Here is a 19664-nt window from a genome sequence, read left to right as displayed (position 1 = left end):
CAAGAAAACTTTAGTTCAAAACACTTGCCACATAGCCAATAAAAATAAAAATAAAAATAAAAATAAAAAATGAGACTATTTTTCTTTCCTTAATGGGGGCAATACCTTCCGTAATGAGGCAAGATGAGCAGCCCTAAAGAAATAATTAAGAAAATAAAATATATTCTCTCTTTTTCTTTCTTTAGACATCGATAAAGTACAACTTTATCGACTTCTTTAGATAAGAAAACACTCAAACATTGCAAAGAAGGCCCATTGGTAACAGAGGCGGCCTCGAGCCATCTCCAAGCCTTGTGTCCAAAGGACCTCAAGAGTCCGAAGGGATTAGTACCTTCTTCTAAGGCATAAACATCTGCTGAGGAATAATAATCTTCGAACCTCAAGAGTCCGAAGGGATCAGTACCTTCCTCTAAGGCATAAACATCTGCCAAGGAATAATAATCTTTGGACCTCAACAGTTCGAGGACTTCAATTTTTCTCTAAGGTACAAAGAGCTGCCGAGGAATAAAATTCGTCTTCAGATCTCAAAAATCCGAAGACTTCAAAATTCCTCTGAGGCATAAAGAGTGTCGAGTAATAAAATTCGTCTTCAGATCTCAAGAGTGTGAGGACTTCAAAATTCCTCTAAGGCACAAAATAGCTGCCAAGGAATAAAATTCGTCTTCGGATCTCAAGAGTGCGAGGACTTCAATTTTCCTCTGAGGCACAAAGAGTTGCCGAGGAATAAAATTCATCTTCGGATCTCAAGAGTCCAAGTACTTCAATTTTCCTCTAAGGCACAAAGAGCTGTCGAGGAATAAAATTCGTCTTCGGATCTTAAAGGTCCGAGGACTTCAATTTTCCTCTAAGACACAAAGAAGTGCCGAGGAAAAAAATTCATCTTTGGATCTCAAGAGTTTGAGGTCTTCAATTTTCCTCTAAGGCACAAAGAGCTGCCGAGGAATAAAAAAATCATCTTCGGACCTCAAGGGTCCGAGGACTTCAATTTTCCTCTAAGACACAAAAAGCTGCCGAGAAATAAAATTTGTCTTCAGATCTTAAGAATCTGAAAACTTCAAAATTCCTCTAAGGCACAAAGAGCTGCCGAGGAATAAAATTCGTTTTCCGATCTCAAGAATCCGAGGACTTCAAAATTCCTCTAAGGCACAAAATAGCTGTCGAGAAATAAAATTCATCTTTGGATCTCAAGAATCCAAGGCCTTCAAAATTCCTCTAAGGCACAAAATAGCTACCGAGGAATAAAATTCATCTTCGGATCTCAAGAGTCCAAGGATTTCAAAATTCCTCTAAGGCACAAAATAGCTGCCGAGGAATAAAATTCGTCTTCGGATCTCAAGAGTCCAAGGACTTCAATTTTCCTCTAAGGCACAAAGAGCTGCTGAGAAATAAAAATCGTTTTCGGATCTCAAAAGTCCGAGAACTTCAATTTTCCTCTAAGGCACAAAGAGCTGCCTAGGAATAAAATTCATCTTCAGATCTCAAGGGTCCGAGGACTTTAATTTTCCTCTAAGGCACAAAGAGCTGCCGAGGAAAAAAATTCATCTTCAGATATTAAGAGTTCGAGGACTTCAATTTTCCTCTAAGGCACAAAGAGCTGCCGAGAAATAAAATTCATCTTCGGATCTCAAGAATCCGAGGACTTCAAAATTCCTCTAAGCCACAAAATAGCTACCGAGGAATAAAATTCGTCTTCGAATCTCAAGAGTCCGAGGACTTTAATTTTACTCTAAGGCACAAAGAGCTGCAGAGGAATAAAATTCGTCTTCGGATCTCAAGGGTTCGAGGACTTCAATTTTACTCTAAGGCACAAAGTGTGCCGAGTAATAAAATTCGTCTTCAAATCTCAAGCGTCCGATGACTTCAAAATTTCTCTAAGGCACAAAGAGCTACCAAGAAATAAAATTACATGAAAATTACTCCGAACTCAAAGAAGTTGAAGGTTAAATTTTTATGTAAAATTCCTCTAAGGCACAAAAGAGTGCCGAGAAATAAAATTACATAAAAATTACTTCAAACTCAAAGAAGTCGAAGGTTAAATTTTCATGTAAAATTCCTCTAAGGCACAAAAGAGTGCCGAGAAATAAATTTACATGAAAATTACCTACATCGCCGCCATCAAGGCATATTGTCCCAGCTTTTTCAAGTAACATGAACTTTTGGTTCACTACGGTTAATCAATACAATTCATTACACTAGATCCGATTAATCCCCTCTAGTTATGATTGCCAAATCAAACTAAAGGGAATTGGGGGCAAAGTGTGGGGGCAAAAATCTCCCTTTCCAATTAAGACAAGATACATCAGCATATAAGGGGACCACCACAAACACTGAGACTATTCAACCTTCAATTGGGCCTCTACAAGAAGCTTGGGCCGAGTTAACTAAGCATAATGGACTGAACTCATTAAGAAGGCCCGAGATGATAAGACCCCAATCCTAATTACAAATATATTACTAAACCCATTTTAGTAACAGTTCTATTAGAAGAAGGATTATAATCTATGGAAACCAAATAATGTAAATCCTTGTTATAAGGATAGTATGATGTAATTCAGATTCTTAAGGGCAAGCAATGCGAGTCTTCAAAGGAATCGATTAGGGTTTTTTCCTATATAAAAAGGGCTTAGGACCCTCAATAAAGAGACTGAGAAAGAAGGGCAAAGTTCCCAAAAAATAGATCCAATTCTCATCGTCAGAACTACGTTCTGAGACCTGATTCCCACACTCTATGAGGTGGGATACGTAGGCAATCTAGGTAACCCTAGGTTCGGTCATATCATCAAAATACCCCCTCATCTCTATACAATCTCTCTGGTTCGTTGTTTTTTCTCCATTATTATTTAGGGTGTATTAATTACAGAGATTTTGTTGACTTGTCAAAGTCGAACGAATTTTTGCACCTACAACTATGTAACATGAATTAATGAATCTCATCCTATATTATAAAGCTATTTATTAAATGAGATTAGATTCAACAATCATAGGTTATGATAAAAGTGTATTCTTTCAGAAATCTTAATAATGTAGTAGGCTACCAAGTGTTTTGTGACCTAATGATAGCATCTCCTCTACTTCTTAAAGTGAACAGTGAAGGTTCGAGTCCCCAAAAAGACAAGTTGAGTGTGTATTTCTTGCCAATGCAACAAAAAAAAGTTTCAACCATGGACCTCTTTATTGATTATGAGCTATTTTTAAAATCAAGTATAAACACTTAAATATTGGACTGGGCTTTTGTTGGGCCTTTGACATTCAATTGGCCAGTTTAGTCGGGTCACATTAAGACCCATATCCAGGCCCATATTTGGTCCAAGGCAGTCCATTTTGAGCATGGGTTGGGTAGAAAGCTAGGAAGCACAAGTAGTTCACCTAGAGGTGCCATGGCGGTATCGGAAACTTAGACACGACTTGAATACGTGGACACAGCTAAAAGTGTCATGAAATTTGAATATTTTATATTCTGGTTTGACAGGGCATGAACACAGGCTTTTGGACACTTCCAAGACACGAGGTGATTTTTGTAATTATTTTTATTAGAAAAATGAAATTCAATGCAATTTAAAATATATTATGGACTAATACTAAAAATAATATAAAATATCAAAACTAACAGATATTTAATTCTAAACTCTAAATTTGTGCTTTCATCCATGATTGTGTAAATAAAATAAATAAAAATAATTATTTTTTATATATAATAAAATATTATATTATTATTTTTTGACATATTTTTTTTTTCACCTTTTTTGACATATCAATACTATATTTGTTCACCATTCAAAAAAAAAAATACTATATTTGTTCTCTTTTTAAAAAAAAAAAAAAATTATTCTATTCCTATCGTACTCCTGTTTCGTGTCCTTTCCATGCTTGCTAGTCGAAAAGTGATATAAAGATCACAAACTTTAGGTTGGTTCTGATTACTCCTCTCTCTCTCACACACACACACATTTTGACATTAAAAATTTTGCTCTTCATGATTCTTCTGCCCAGAAACGCATCTTTGATCGTTGTTTGTTTTGTTTTGCTTCGTTTTTTTTTTTTTTTTAGGGTCTTAAACTGAAGAATGGGTCCCCCATCACCATGAAGAAGAAGCCAACTACTCATCAAACTCCAAAAATCACAAGTAGCACTCGTGTTCTTCTCATGAGCTAAAGGGAAAATAAGAAAACCGAAGTTACCAAAATTTAAATAACTTGGAGAAATATAATAACATAAGCAACATTAAATTTAAATTTAAGTGGTTTTTTATTTTTTTTATTTTTGTAAATTAAGGGACTTAAACACAAGCACATACGTTACTTCAAAATTCAATTCAAAAACTGAAGTTATTACCCAGCCCAGTCTCCTCCTTCGTCTCTTGGCGGGGATCCTCATTTAGGCAGCTTCCCTGCTTTTGTGCCATTCATTTTAATGTGGAGCATGCATCCTTTTCTAAAGTATTAGAGCCGGAAAGGAACCAAAATGTTAGCTCAGTCTTGACTTATCTAAAGTTCGGGTCGAGTTCGTTTATTAAACAAGAGAGCTAAGCTCGAACATAATTTTTAGGTTTTGTTGGTTTATTAAACAAGAGAGCTAAGCTCGAACATAATTTTTAGGTTTTGTTGGTTTAGGCTCATATATGCTTGCATGTATAATCTTCTGGTGAGAGTTGTAAACTTGGACGTCCTGAATTCAATTATCACAGAATACAAAAATACCTGGATTTAATTAATACGTGTGGTTTGCAGGTGATTGCATACGTACATCCGATGTGTACCTTACATCCATAAGTCCAAAAGGCCAGTAATTGAGATGGTTTCCCACTTCCAAAAATAAAAAATAAATTAATAAACCTTTGATCGGTCTGGTAGAAAATTCCATAACATTAGTGGCAATCAAATTATTCAACATATGAACTGGAAAGTTGAAAGCTTAAATATTTCTCTTATATATACGTCAGTGTGTCGGTTTTGACATTTCAGCAACCAAATTGGGAATCCTTCAATTAATCATGAATAATAATTATTTTATTTATTTCTTATAATGGGGCTTCATCGTAATTTAGGACATTTGTTCAAGATTTCACATTGATGAGTCATTCATGACAAAACAGCAAATGGAAGCCACTCACCATGGAGGATATATAGGATATCTGGAATTGAACAAAACAGAGGAATGTAATATTACACGAGTGATATGAACAATCTATAGTACAGGGGGAGGTTTTGTGAAATTAATCCTTTACAATCCTAGTATACCATGGATGGTTAAAAATATGAGCCTCACAGAGAATTCCATAAGTTGTCGACTTTATCACAAGCTCATTTTCATCAACTGGAGGGAACTCTGAAGCAATAGTGATTGGGTGAAGTGAGGCGGCATCATAATTGGGATCCTTCTCATCGTCCTTGTAAACCAGACAAACCCCACACTTGTTCACCGACCAGCCATTACATTGGTCTCTTACTGTTATCTCCATTTCATCTCCACTGTACAACATATAATTATGCAAGCAACGCCATAGATAATGTAACTGGTTTGGTACGTAGGTGAGCCACATCTGATCTTCAACTCTCGGATGATCTTCAATTCTTAAATGATCAAAACCAACTATTTGTGCTTCAAATTGATATGTAAACATCATGGTTTTATTTAAAAACTCACATACAATGTTAAACGAGCGAGTGTGTTTTTGGGAGCCAAGATATTCTTTCCAGCTGCCAGAAAAAGCAACACAGAGAATATAGCCTTGTAATATCCGACCCGCGAGCTGAGGCACCCGAAAACTTATAACATTTCCATCACTCTGGTAGTTGCACCACCTCGGAATCTCACTCCCGGGAACAACAATACTATACTGACCTATTTCTCGCAGTCCCTACATTGGAAGAAATTATTACTAGAATGGTCCTGAACTATTCAATAATTTCTCCTACATTGTACCTACGAGCTGGGACGAAGCCAGAAATTATGTTTAGGAGGCACAATGTAATAAAAAATAATAAGAAAGGGGAATTTTAATATCTTAAAGAATTATACATACAAAATTGAAACTTTTTAAAAGTATAGGGGATATTTTTAAAAATTTTAAAAAATATTCAACTAACCTCACTGTCCACAAGCTCTAACTTAATTGATTTTTAGTATTAAAAATTATTACATGGTGCTAGGACTATTAATCCCGACCAATTATAAAGCAATACATAAATAATAAATTAAAAAACTGATTGAAAACGACATAAGTTGACACACATTCATTTTTGTGCCGTAATTGTCCTGGGACCATATACTACATACATATAGAGAGAGAGTGAGAGTAGCGTACCGGATGACGGAGTATATTTCTTCTAAAATTATATGCCAAATTGTTGTTGACTAATATGGGACAATGGTAACAAGTCATGAATTCTGCTTCTCCAGCTTCTGATTCCATTGATATGCTTTGCAATGCGCAGCAGTGTACACGCAATCGCAATAAATTTACTGCAAGGTCCCCAATAGATTCAAGCCGACCACAATCGTCTAACTGGAGGACCTTCAGTAGCGGAAGGGTAGAGATGGTAGCTGGTAGGTTGGAAAATTTGTTTCTGCTAAGATTCAAATATTCCAAGGACATCAATCTACCAATTTCGATGGGCACATGTGTTATATTGCAGTCGTTCATAACTATTTTCCTGAGGCTACTTGATAATTGTAACGACGAGAAGCTTGATTCAAGTGGCCATCTTTGAAAGTATGTTGGCCACTGTAATTTGGAGCAGCCCGACAGATTGACTTCAATGACAGACTTCAACATGAAAATGGTAAGGGGAATCTTCTCAAGATTCTGGCAGTTATTCAAATCCAAGACAAGAAGATTTTCCAAACGTCCAATTGATTGGTGAACCTCTACCAGCTTTGTACAACCATTAAGCAACAATTTCTCAAGACTGGTGAACCCCATGAAGTCCGGAGTTTTGATCAAGAAACATGAATAACTGAGATAAAGGTATTTTAATTTGCCCAAAACCTGTCAGGAACAATAGAGAAAATAAATTTCCATCGTTCTATAAATTAAGTTTAAAGGAGATGAAAACAGTAATATAATGTACCTTAGTTCCTCTCCAAACTTGTTTGAGCTTGCTATAGCTCAAGTCAATGGCAACCAAATTATCCATAATTAAGGTTGGTGGTACACATTTCAAAGAGAACCCTTTCCAAGATAGCCATACAAGTATACCAGAGAGAGATTGGTAACTTCCACTTAAATGGACAAAATCGAGTTGAAGCAGTCTCAGCCTCTCCATCTTTATAAATGCATTCCAATTTAGTTGTAGACGATTCTGTTGGGAAACGTGCTAGTTTTAAAAACTTTTCGAGGGATTTAAATTCATAGATCTTGATTCATCACATAGAGACAAGTTTTATGCAAAAATAAAACATGATGTATCATTCAATTAAAAGATTGAATACTTACATCAATGTTTGAGTAAACCTTAGATCTCTCCGCTAAAGTGAATGTTCTCACTTATTGTAGATCCCTTTTGCTAGACACCTTTTTCATGGATCTCCATCTTCTTGGTAATTGTTTTGCCTTTAGGAATCACTCATAAGCCTCCATGAATGACCTTGGAAAACTAGGCTTGTGGGAGCCTCCATTAGATGAGAACATAAACCCTAATTTTCTAGAGAGAGAAAATTTATTCCTTTTTCCTTCTCATAAAAATCACCCCCTAAAATATACATAAACCATGTATATTTATAGGCAACATAAAAATAAAGAAAAGGAAACAACAAATCCTTCTCCATCTCTAATTCATATGTCTCAAATCTAATATGATTCCAATATCAAGTTGGGCTATGAGTGAGAATCCATTGGGCCTATTATTTTATTGGCTACAATGAATTAATAATTGGCCCGGTCCATGGACCCAATTCAATTAATTCATAAATTAATTTCTACTCCACTAAAAGAAATTAATTGAACTCCAATTAAATAATAGATAACCTCTAAGTCAATATTGCACTTTGACCCCTCTATGCATAATTAGTTATCGGATAAATATAGCCATCAATCCGACTACTTAATTAATATATTTATTTTGGTGCCTTTGATTATTTCTGGCTCGATCACAATAAAACATTTGTTTTGACAAAAATAATAATTTAAATAAATAAATATATAATAAATCATTTTGTCTAAAAACACACGAAGGCCTTCGAATTTACTTTGTGATCAAACATAATCAATACAAAATAAATACAAGTAGCAATGATGCAAATATTGAAAATATAACCCTCTAACTATTAATTACATAACTACCCAAAGTGTCGGTCTAAGGATCCCGAAGAATCCGCCGAACAAATCAAAGTAATTATTAATTATTAAAAGAGTCTATACTTTTCTCATGCTTAAGAGTCAAATGCCATGACGGTGATAGGGAGTAATTGCATACGACGGCTCTCGCAATATATCTCAACCTAACGCGGATCCAGTTCAAGTCTTAATTAATTATGAGTCCATCCATAATTATTGACTATGAACAATTTATAATTACTATTTATATATCATGCATTGATTGTCATCACATACATATATATAAATATTTCTTGTAATTACATGGACACTATCAATTTCATAGTGAATCGAAACATAATACATTGAATTCACCAATTATATAAATCATAAATATTTCAGATATGTCAGGAACATATGTCACTATAATCCAGATAGGAATTTGCTATGTCAGGGCATATAAATCCCAACAGCTCCCACTTGCCCTCATAGCCAATTCAAATTGCACCTAACTCCAATGTTATCCAGATGATGATCAAAATTATTGATCAATGACACCTTTGATAATGGATCAACAAAGTTGTGTTCCAATGCAATGTTCTAACTACAAGTGCATTTTCTTGCCGGACAATATCATATAGAACATGATACTTCCTCTCAGTGTATCTTGTTCCTCTATGGAACCTTGGGTCATTGGTTTGGACTACTTCTGCACTATTGTCACAACATAGCTCAATAGGCAGGCTAGTATACTCCACAACCTCTAAATCAGTGAGATCAAACTAATAGGCTTCCTTTGCCGCCTTTAAGGCTGCAATATATTCCACCTACAGGTTTGAGTCAGCAGTTGAAATCTGCTTAACAATCTACCAACTGATCTCCCTTCCATTAAGTGAACATACACTAAGTCATGAACCTCATAGTATCTACTTCTGATTGAAAATCAGAACTAGCATACCTGACTAGGACCATATCATTTACATCCATAAATGAGTATGATATCATTGATTCTCCTTAGGTACTTAATGATATTTTTCACAACAGACCAGTTGTCAAGTCCAGTATTGGACTGATCTCTACTGACTATCCCTACTATGTAGCGGATGTCCTGTTTGGTATAGACCATGGCATATATGAGACTCTCATATGCCGAAACATATTGTTCCAGTCTCATTTGCTCAATCTCCTTTGATAGTCTTGAAAAACTACTTACTAGAGAGAGCCATCGATATCAATAAAGCAAGAACTCATTCTTTGAGTTATGCATACCAAACCTGGTCAAAACTTTATCAATGTAGGATTATTAAGATAAGCATATTTTCCTTTTAACCTGATCTTGCAAAAGCTTGATCCTAGGAATCTAGCTTACATCCTGAAAATCCTTCATTTAAAAGTAATTGAACAACTACCTCTTTATTAATGACAAAACTTCCACATCATTCTAAATGAGTAGGATGTCATCAATATATATAGAATTGGAAAAATAATGACATTCCCTTGTATACTCATGATTTATTCACTAAGAAATCTTCTGGTATCTATTTGTAGATTAACTTACCTTCCATAGGAATCACCCTACTAGAAAGTTTTACAAGATCCCAGAATTTATTAGAATACATAGATTCCAACTCTGATTTCATAGTAACTCGCCAAAACGATCTGTATCCATATCGGTTCACGCTTCCGTGTAGCTTACTGGGTCCAACTCATGTTTAACAGGGATGTCCATAATGGTCTCACCTAAAAACATGATTCTGTCGAATTGGATGATAATCCTCCCACTACATCAATGTACCGATGCAAGAATCTGTGTTGTAGATGATGCTAACGCATCAATAGGGAATTCATATATTATTCTCAATCTCTATAATAAGTGTGTTCACTTGTGGTACATCTGGTACTCTTACCATATTCTCTAACACTATGCTACTAGGTATGTGATTCATAATATGATTCTCCTATAGATAAACAGTGAGTGTAAACAATCAACTTTTATCATTGAGATCATAAAATAATCAGTCCTAGTGACATTTTAGAGTAGCTATCAAATCTATCATGCATATGATCTGTTTCCAACTTACTTGTCCATATCAAGCGCACATGTGCAAGACTACCCCATATGTGCATGTGATTCAAACTAAGATTTAGTCAAAAACACAGCTCAACGGTATCCTTGAGACAGACTAAGATGGAATGCAGTTCATAATGCGCATCGATGTTATTAACGCTAAACTCTTAAATGAAAGAGATAATGTAGCATAGCTGATCATAGATCTAACCATGTTAAGTGGAACTCTGTTATTCCTATTTGACACCTAAATTAATTTAGCGTCAATTGCAGAAAACTGGTACACAACACCCTCATTGACCATATAGTCTTTGCACTATCCCAAGAAATACTCAAATACTCGATCAGATCGAAGTGTCTTGATAAGTTTACCTAATCTGTGCTCCACATCAGTCTTGACCCTTTCGGAATATACCAAAAGTATAAGACTTGTGTCGCAACAGGTAAATTTATCCAAAACGTGAGTAATCTTGATTGGATGTTCATAAGACTACACGTGTACGTGTGTACCGACTCCAATTGTTCTTTATGTCTATTTTATTTGGCTGATTAAGCCCTTAGAGTTATCTATCCTTCAAAACAAGATTCACAAGTTTGGTTTAGGCTCCTCTGCCTCACTAGGTAATAAACCTTCTTTAACCAATCTTTAAATCTCATTTTGATTGATTATAACCCAAAAATAGACACCAAAAATACAATGAGTCAGGAATAACAAATTTTCTCTTAACATTCAATCTAGAAGATGCAACATTAGTTTCTACATCCTGCAAATCTTAAGAGCTTGTGATTATAGTATATTAACCATCTTTCAATGCACCAGAAGCAATCGCATATCTATTCAATTTTATAAAACTAGTTTTACAAAATAACAATCTAGTTTTTATAAACCACAAGTGAAACAAAAATTAGATAGCGTCTAACCACTGTGCATAAAGATGATTCTCTAATACTAATATCCTCATACTCTCTAATTTCAGATGTAATACTCCCACTGACTTAACTACAACCTTGGCATCAGGTCAAAAGATAAATATATTTCCATATCATCAAGGCTTCTGGATTCCTGAAATCCTTACAATAAATTGCAAACATGTTTAGTGGCTCCAGAATCTATCCATCAGGAATCAATAGATACAACCACATAACATGGCTCAATGATTAAATATATATTTTCCTATGCCACGTCATTGCTTAGACAGTTTGTCCTTTAGTGTCTTAGTTAACGACAAAAGAAACAGTTTTATTCGCCCTCAACATACACTGCCTTATTCCCTTTAACCTTTTTGAATACCCATGTTCTGTGCTAGTCTAGTACTATTATCATCCTTCTTCTTTGCTTTGCCTGTCCACTTGGGCCTAGAAGAAGATGGTATAGACTAGGTTAGATTGATAGGAACGCCCAAACTCTTGATTATCCCTTCATCTGTTACCAATTCTATAAGAATATCAGCGAGTGTGAACTTAAACTGATTCCTTATTTAGTTCACTCTAACAGAGTCGAACAAGTTTGGTAACAAGGCAATAATCATGTCAACTTGAAACTTAGCACCCAAGTCAGCCCTATTGATCTCCAGCTAATTTTAAATAATAAACAATCATTTTCCAAAATTCGATTTCATACTGGAGTTCCTTAGGCTATCTTGATGCTATTCAAGTCTGATATAGTACTTTAGCATACTCTCTATCTAATCTCACCAAAACATCTTATTGACATTTAACATGATGCTTGAAGAAAATAAAATAATGTAAATGTTAGCTTTGGAGCGTATTCGAGGTAAACTCTAGAATATTGCACCAATTCATCTCATTTGTCTTATTTCACTTATTCAAAGCATTAATGTTCTCTTGGGTATCTTAAAGTAAAAGGATTAGGTTTTAGGAGTAGTAAATACATTTATACCACCACGTTGTGAATAAAATATCTAAGCTCCTTTCTCAGTCAATATTAATGAGATCCAGTTACATTGAATATGTAAGCAAGCAGATAAACTGGATTAGACATAATTAATTTGAATATAAATGCATTCATACAATATGCAAGGTGAATTATTAATAATGTCATGCATATTTAAAATTAAAATGAGCTTGTTAACCACATAATACAATAAATCTCAATCGAACAAGAGATCATTATCATTATTGGTGAACAATCCCTTTTAATTAATGCGGGTCCCTCAACTCTGTAGCATAATAAATCAACCAATCAATATGTCAATAACTTATCCTGTTGGAGGAGTTCATTATTACTATTGTTGAGATTCATTTACTATTAGGCGAGCACTTCCATTAAAATAGTATGTGGGTCCCTTAACCACTGCATGAAAAATCGAATAACCAATACGCCAATAACTTATTCGGTTGGCGAAGTTCATTATTGCTATTGGCGGGCAAATCCCATCATTTCCATATCTCTTAAGACAATTCCTTGTCTATCTATATGAAATGATTCCCGATTATGTTTAGCCTTTCTAAAATCACCTAGTATAGACCACTCCGTTGGGGAGCTAACACTATTGATTTTAGATTGAGTGTATAACGTTATTAATGCTCTAATGAAAAATAAAACATTAAATATCTTGTCATTATAATCTAGACTCTTTAAATCATGCGTAGGGCCTTATTTTTAAAGATCTAATTACAATGAACATTTAATATTATTATTTTCATGAGTTAACCATTCTTGTAATATTAAGACTCTTCAAATCATGCGTGGGGCCATATTTTTAAAGATCTAATTACAATGGTGTTAATAACAAAGGCCATGGGGCAATGTAAAAAATCCCCGCTCCCACTCAATTTTTAATCATTCATAATTAGGGTTTTCATTTTATTCATTTACATGATATAATGCATGCAAAACGTCTTGATTTTAATCCCATTAAATTTAGAAAATATTTGGACTTTAAATGATTCACTAATATTTAATTTGAAGCACACTTGAAAAATAATTTACAAAAATAATTTTTCGTTTCCCAATAAGTGCCCGCAAATTAATTAGTAATCTAATCCAATTAATTTTCATAATTTAATTAATGTAAATCAAGCCATTTAAATAAATATCATGGATACAATGCATGAATAATAATTAATTAACAATTATATATTCCATGCATTTCATACATCGCATAAATAAATAAATAACAGACAAAGCAAATAAAATGGTCAATGGAATCAGCTTTTAACATTTAACTACTCTAAGTATTGCGGGAAGATCATCCATCGGTTTGCAAACACCCACATCAGGCTGGTTCGCACCGGGAGAAGCAAAACACCACTTGGAACGCGCCTGGAGGGCCCCACACGCGCTCACACGCGCGTGGGGCATGCTGTAGGTGAAGACACGCGCCCCCATGCGCTGGCACGCGCGTGGGGCGCGTGGGACGCACCTCCACGCGCCAGCACGCGCGTGGAGGGAAGGTGGATTTGGCTGGCGCGTGAGACCCACGCGCCAGCATGTCATCTACGCCTCCAGCTCCTGGCGCGTGCTTTTCACGCGCCAGGCTCACCACCATAGACCTGCACTTGATTCTAGCCTCCTCCGACGTCTCTTCTCGCCGCCGGTGATGCTCCGGCCACCGGAAAAACGCCGAAAAATCCAGAAAAATTAATAAAAATTTCCAGAAATTAAATTAGGCCTTAAAAAATTCCAGAAAAATTCCAGAAAATTGCTAAAAAATCCCAGAAAATTTCTGAAGCCTAATTTAACCCTTTTGGACCTTCTTGAAGCTTCATAGCATCCTTTGATGAAGATTACATGGCTTTAAATAAATTTACAATTTGATATACAATGGAAAAATTAAATTACATCATTGAACTTTCAAACGGCTAAATCAAAGCCTTAATTACATTCATCCAAAGATAAAATTACATTCAATTAACCTATAAGCTTCATCCATGGCCCAAACACACATCATTATCCATTCACAATTATACATACATTATCATGTATCAATATATTAATTCATACATCAACATACATCAATAAAAATATATATGAATATAATTTTGGATCCATGAATGATGATTTTTGATAAAATCATGATCTCTAGTAATGAATCAAACCATGCTCTGATACCACTGTTGGGAAACGTGCTAGTTTTAAAAACTTTTCGAGAGATTTAAATTCATAGATCTTGATTCATCACATAGAGACAAGTTTTATGCAAAAATAAAACATGATGTATCATTCAATTAAAAGATTGAATACTTACATCAAGGTTTGAGTAAACCTTAGATCTCTCCTCTAAAGTGAATGTTCTCACTTATTGTAGATCCCTTTTGCTAGACACCTTTTTCATGGATCTCCATCTTCTTGGTAATTGTTTTGCCTTTAGGAATCACTCATAAGCCTCCATGAATGACCTTGGAAAACTAGGCTTGTGGGAGCCTCTATTAGATGAGAACATAAACCCTAATTTTCTAGAGAGAGAAAATTTATTCCTTTTTCCTTCTCATAAAAATCACCCCCTAAAATATACATAAACCATGTATATTTATATGCAACATAAAAATAAAGAAAAGGAAACAACAAATCCTTCTCCATCTCTAATTCATATGTCTCAAATCTAATATGATTCCAATATCAAGTTGGGCTATGAGTGAGAATCCATTGGGCCTATTATTTTATTGGCTACAATGAATTAATAATTGGCCCGGTCCATGGACCCAATTCAATTAATTCATAAATTAATTTCTACTCCACTAAAAGAAATTAATTGAACTCCAATTAAATAATAGATAACCTCTAAGTCAATATTGCACTTTGACCCCTCTATGCATAATTAGTTATCGGATAAATATAGCCATCAATCCGACTACTTAATTAATATATTTATTTTGGTACCTTTGATTATTTCTGGCTCGATCACAATAAAACATTTGTTTTGACAAAAATAATAATTTAAATAAATAAATATATAATAAATCATTTTGTCTAAAAACACACGAAGGCCTTCGAATTTACTTTGTGATCAACCATAATCAATACAAAATAAATACAAGTAGCAATGATGCAAATATTGAAAATATAACCCTCTAACTATTAATTACATAACTACCCAAAGTGTCGGTCTAAGGATCCCGAAGAATCCGCCGAACAAATCAAAGTAATTATTAATTAATAAAAGAGTCTATACTTTTCTCATGCTTAAGAGTCAAATGCCATGACGGTGATAGGGAGTAATTGCATACGACGGCTCTCGCAATATATCTCAACCTAACGCGGATCCAGTTCAAGTCTTAATTAATTATGAGTCCATCCATAATTACCGACTATGAACAATTTATAATTACTATTTATATATCATGCATTGATTGTCATCACATACATATATATAAATATTTCTTGTAATTATATGGACACTATCAATTTCATAGTGAATCGAAACATAATACATTGAATTCACCAATTATATAAATCATAAATATTTCAGATATGTCAGGAACATATGTCACTATAATCCAGATAGGAATTTGCTATGCCAGGGCATATAAATCCCAACAGATTCCAATTGAATCGTAGTTCCGGCAAGTTTAGGACTAAGCCTTGAACTGCTTTTGTCCCCTGATGATAGTAAAAAGTTGTAGATAAAGAATATAAATACTTGTGTATATATATATATGTGACATTGTGTTGAAAATAGGTTTGCATCCTAGATTGTGTGATTTTCATGATGTGTTGTGTGTGGAGGCATTTTCAAAGTGACAATATATGTAATCAATTAAGGTGTTGGGTTCTTACTGTGTTATTTCTCAATACATCGAGAATGTCTTCATGAAACCACAATCTACTACGTTCACCCGGCTCTTCAGGACATTCTTGACGGACGATCTCTCTAGCCATATCTTGAATTAGATCATGCATCTTCAGCTGGTTATGCCCATCAATACTTACAAGACAACGACGAGATAGAACCCCAATATCAGATTCCAGATAGAAATCACAGCCTTTTAGAATTTTGATTGGCAAATGTTGGTCCATTCCAACAAAAAAACATGCAATATCTAAGAATAAACCCTTTTGTTTATCATCAAGTGCATTGAAGCTCAATGCAAGTTTTTGTTGAACGTCATGATCAGGAATCTTTTCCAACTTCTCCAATTTACCTTTCCATTCAGGTTCAGTTTTGTCCGACAAAAAAGAACCTAAAATTTCAAGAACTAAAGGAAGCCCCTTGGCAGAACTCACTACTTTCTGAGAGAGGTACTCATAATCTTTTTCAAGACGATTACTCCTAAAGGCATGCCAACTGAAGAGTTTGAGAGATTCCTGCTCATTCAACACATCAAGCTCATACACCTCACTCACCTTATCCAATCGAAGGGAACTTAATGAAGACAAATCTCTACTTGTTACTATGATTCTACTTCCACCACGTAACAAATCACGATTTATGGCTAATGCCCTCAATTGGCGCACATTATCCACGTCATCGAGAACAAGAAGAACCCTTCGATGCCATGCTCGCTTTTTAATCACCTCAATTCTATGATCCTTGCATCTTATTTTCTCATTTCCATCCTTTAGGAGATCCGAAAGAAGCTGTTTTTGTAATTTAACAACACCATTGGTATCCCTAGAAGTTCGTCCAACATCATTAAGAAAGCTACTGCTTTGAAACTGATGAATACGATGTACGCGATTATACATTGCTTTAGCAATTGTAGTCTTGCCTATTCCACCAATCCCCCATATGGCAACAATCCAAACATCATCGCTATTGGACCCCAACTTTAGAAACTCACTCATTTGTTCAACACGATACTCTATTCCAACTTGGTACTCTGCAACACTTAAACCCGTAGGGTTTAGTTATCAGCCGCGTCTCCAACAATAGAATTAATAAATCCTGACTCGCACCTGCCCAATTTTTATTGTTTAGGAGGGGAAAAAAATTAAACTAAGCAATTTTACATACAAAGAGGTGAAAGAACAAAATAACTAGTAGAAAGTGATCATGTTTTAGATTTCCGTAAACTACACTTACACAGAGTTAAAGAGCCTCAAATAACATAATATTCTATCTTTAAAGTTCATTTATCACTTTAATTAAATTAAGCGAAATAATTACATATGCGAACTATTATTCACGCCCAAAATATCTATTACTCAAGAACAATCATTTAATTACCATGGTTGCTAGTGTACCATTTATTGAGGCAGCCATCTAAATGTATTTCAATAAATGTGTACCAATTTTTTTTTTTTTGGATAATAATTACATATGCATCAAGAACTATTGTTATGTGTATAGGAAAGTTCTTACATTTGCAGGTTTATATTGGTATGAATTAGGAGATGAGATTAACGTTAGGTGCACAGGAAAAATTTCTATATATGTTGACTGCTGCTAAATTGTTTGTTTTAAATTAACATTTGCAGGTTTGAATTAATATAGATTACGAAATACAGTGAAAAAATGGCACATAAAATTTTTCAATGTGTGTGTTTATATATATATATCATATAGAGTGGTGATCTCTTACCACCGTAGAGCAAGAAATCAATGCACACAAAAAAAATAATAATAAAAAATAAATAAATAAATAAAGAAGGTATAATGATTTTAGATGAATTATGTCAAACATTTATATTCTCCTTTTGAGGATTTCTGTTGACAAAAAAAAAAAAAAAAAATGTATAATGATTTTAGATGAATTGTGTCAAACATTTATATTCTCCTTTCTAGGATTTCTGGTGACCAGTCTTACAATTTTCTATTTCCTACTCAATTAAGGTACGATCATGTTACAATTTTCAGTAATTCTAGTTTCTAGGCAAGGCAAATCCCAAGTAGAAGACAGGTTGTTCTTTTTTTTTTTTTTTTTTTTTTTTTTCTGCCAAATCATATGTAGTGCGTAGACACCTCATTTTGCCCCTATTCATTTGTAAGGGCATTTCGACAAAAAAAATCAATTGAAGATTGTAATCTGACCACACTAATAACACTAATTTCGGAAAATTAAGAAAACAAAACAATTCGACGGCCAGATCAGAAAATGAACATTACCATTAGGTCGGAAATGTCCAAGAACTTTTGGTTATACCTAGAATTAAGTTCCTAAACAACTCCTGAAATAGTGGAACTCAATCAAGAAAAGGGCAAAATCAATATTTTGCACACCTAACATGGTTGGATTAATTTGATTTGACTTGAAAATTGGGCAAGTCTCAAATTTCAAATTAAAAAATGAATATAATAATAAATATAATAATCTATATGTATATATACTTGACACAGTTCACAGTAGCTTCTTGATGTGGACTAATGCCCAAATCATAGATATAATGTCTATATATATTATCTATATTTATTATCTATTGTGTGATTCATGCGGTGAACCAACAAAGTGATTCGTAGGTCAGTGTTCGCACTTCTAAAGTGCGAATGGAATCATAAAAATTGTTTCTTGCTGTCCAAGGAAGGAACTCTATAAATACACAAGGCTGTGAGAAAAGGAAGAGAAAACCCTAAAAACGAGTCTATCCAATCACTCACTTTCATTCACAACTCCTCCATATTCATAAGCCTTCCTCAAAAGTAAGTACTGTAATCTATCTGTCTTCTACTCCTTCTGACATGATACCCTTGAAGATATAGTGTACACCGTGACTCCCATGGACCTATATCCGGGATGGACCAAAGAATGAAAGTATTCCCTTCAACCTACCCTTCAAAGCGTAGTTTCCAAATAGGTTAATTTTATGCAAACTCAATATTATTGTGGTGTGTGCATTCATCCAAATAAAAATAAAAGTAATTCTTATTTTACTTTTTACACAAATATTCTTTTCTTTTCTTTTTTTTATTGAGCATGATGGTTTCATTACACCTTATTGAGTTATTGGACATGATAGTCATATCTTGTAAACCATGCTCCATGACTCTTAATACGTGGGTAGTTCTAAACGTTTCAAGGTCATGATATTTGTATCGCACAAATATTCACTTTTATTTTTTTATATTTATAATCTTTAACTATTATGTTGTCTAAATCAAGGTTTCCTAATAATCATTCAAAATCTTTGTTTTTTAAAAAAAATTTATTAAATATTTGGTTTTAAAATTTTTTTCATCAAATTAATATATTTTGGTTTTTAAAGTTTTTCCTCAAATTAATATATTTGATTAAATAATACCCATAAAATTCCTTAATCATTAAACTCTTTTCGAATATCTAAAATTAATATATTTTAGGTTAACTAAGGTCATTAAAAATCAAAGATAAATAAAATTATCATGTTTACGTAAAAACAACTAAAATTCTATTTTTCAATTCAAACATGAATTATAAATCTCTCAAATTTTAGGATTTTGTTCTATAGTAAGCTAGAAAATTAAC

The 19664-nt window shown here is 34.1% G+C and overlaps 2 protein-coding genes across 2 annotated transcripts; both read right to left on the bottom strand.

The window, feature by feature from the left end:
- Nucleotides 1–5212: 5212 nt before the first annotated feature.
- LOC132301187 (probable disease resistance protein RPP1) lies at nucleotides 5213–7265 on the bottom strand. Its single transcript, XM_059798463.1, has 3 exons — nucleotides 7071–7265; nucleotides 6305–6988; nucleotides 5213–5857 (listed from the first exon to the last, which is right to left on the bottom strand). Exons 1-3 carry the CDS (start codon nucleotides 7263–7265, stop codon nucleotides 5213–5215), a joined length of 1524 nt encoding a protein of 507 aa, XP_059654446.1.
- An 8773-nt stretch (nucleotides 7266–16038) lies between these two features.
- Nucleotides 16039–17070, bottom strand: LOC132301186 (disease resistance protein RUN1-like). The gene has a single exon (XM_059798461.1). The coding sequence runs from the start codon at nucleotides 17068–17070 to the stop codon at nucleotides 16039–16041; it is 1032 nt and encodes a 343-aa protein (XP_059654444.1).
- Between the last annotated feature and the right edge of the window lie 2594 nt (nucleotides 17071–19664).

The sequence above is a fragment of the Cornus florida genome, unplaced genomic scaffold (assembly GCF_030987335.1).
Source record: "Cornus florida cultivar Cherokee Brave unplaced genomic scaffold, ASM3098733v1 CherokeeBrave_3.0.0_Hap2_Chr03, whole genome shotgun sequence".
Taxonomy (NCBI): Eukaryota; Viridiplantae; Streptophyta; class Magnoliopsida; order Cornales; family Cornaceae; genus Cornus; species Cornus florida.
This window is presented reverse-complemented; position numbering and strand designations above follow the sequence as displayed.

Excerpts from the sequence above, each read along its gene's own strand:
- LOC132301187 (XM_059798463.1), bottom strand. The coding sequence starts at position 7,265 with ATGGAGAGGCTGAGACTGCTTCAACTCGATTTTGTCCATTTAAGTGGA. Across the intron at positions 6,989-7,070 it reads AAGTTTGGAGAGGAACTAAG|GTTTTGGGCAAATTAAAATA; the intron begins GTACATTATATT and ends TGTTCCTGACAG. Across the intron at positions 5,858-6,304 it reads GAAATATACTCCGTCATCCG|GGACTGCGAGAAATAGGTCA; the intron begins GTACGCTACTCT and ends CTTCCAATGTAG.
- LOC132301186 (XM_059798461.1), bottom strand. The coding sequence starts at position 17,070 with ATGAGTGAGTTTCTAAAGTTGGGGTCCAATAGCGATGATGTTTGGATT.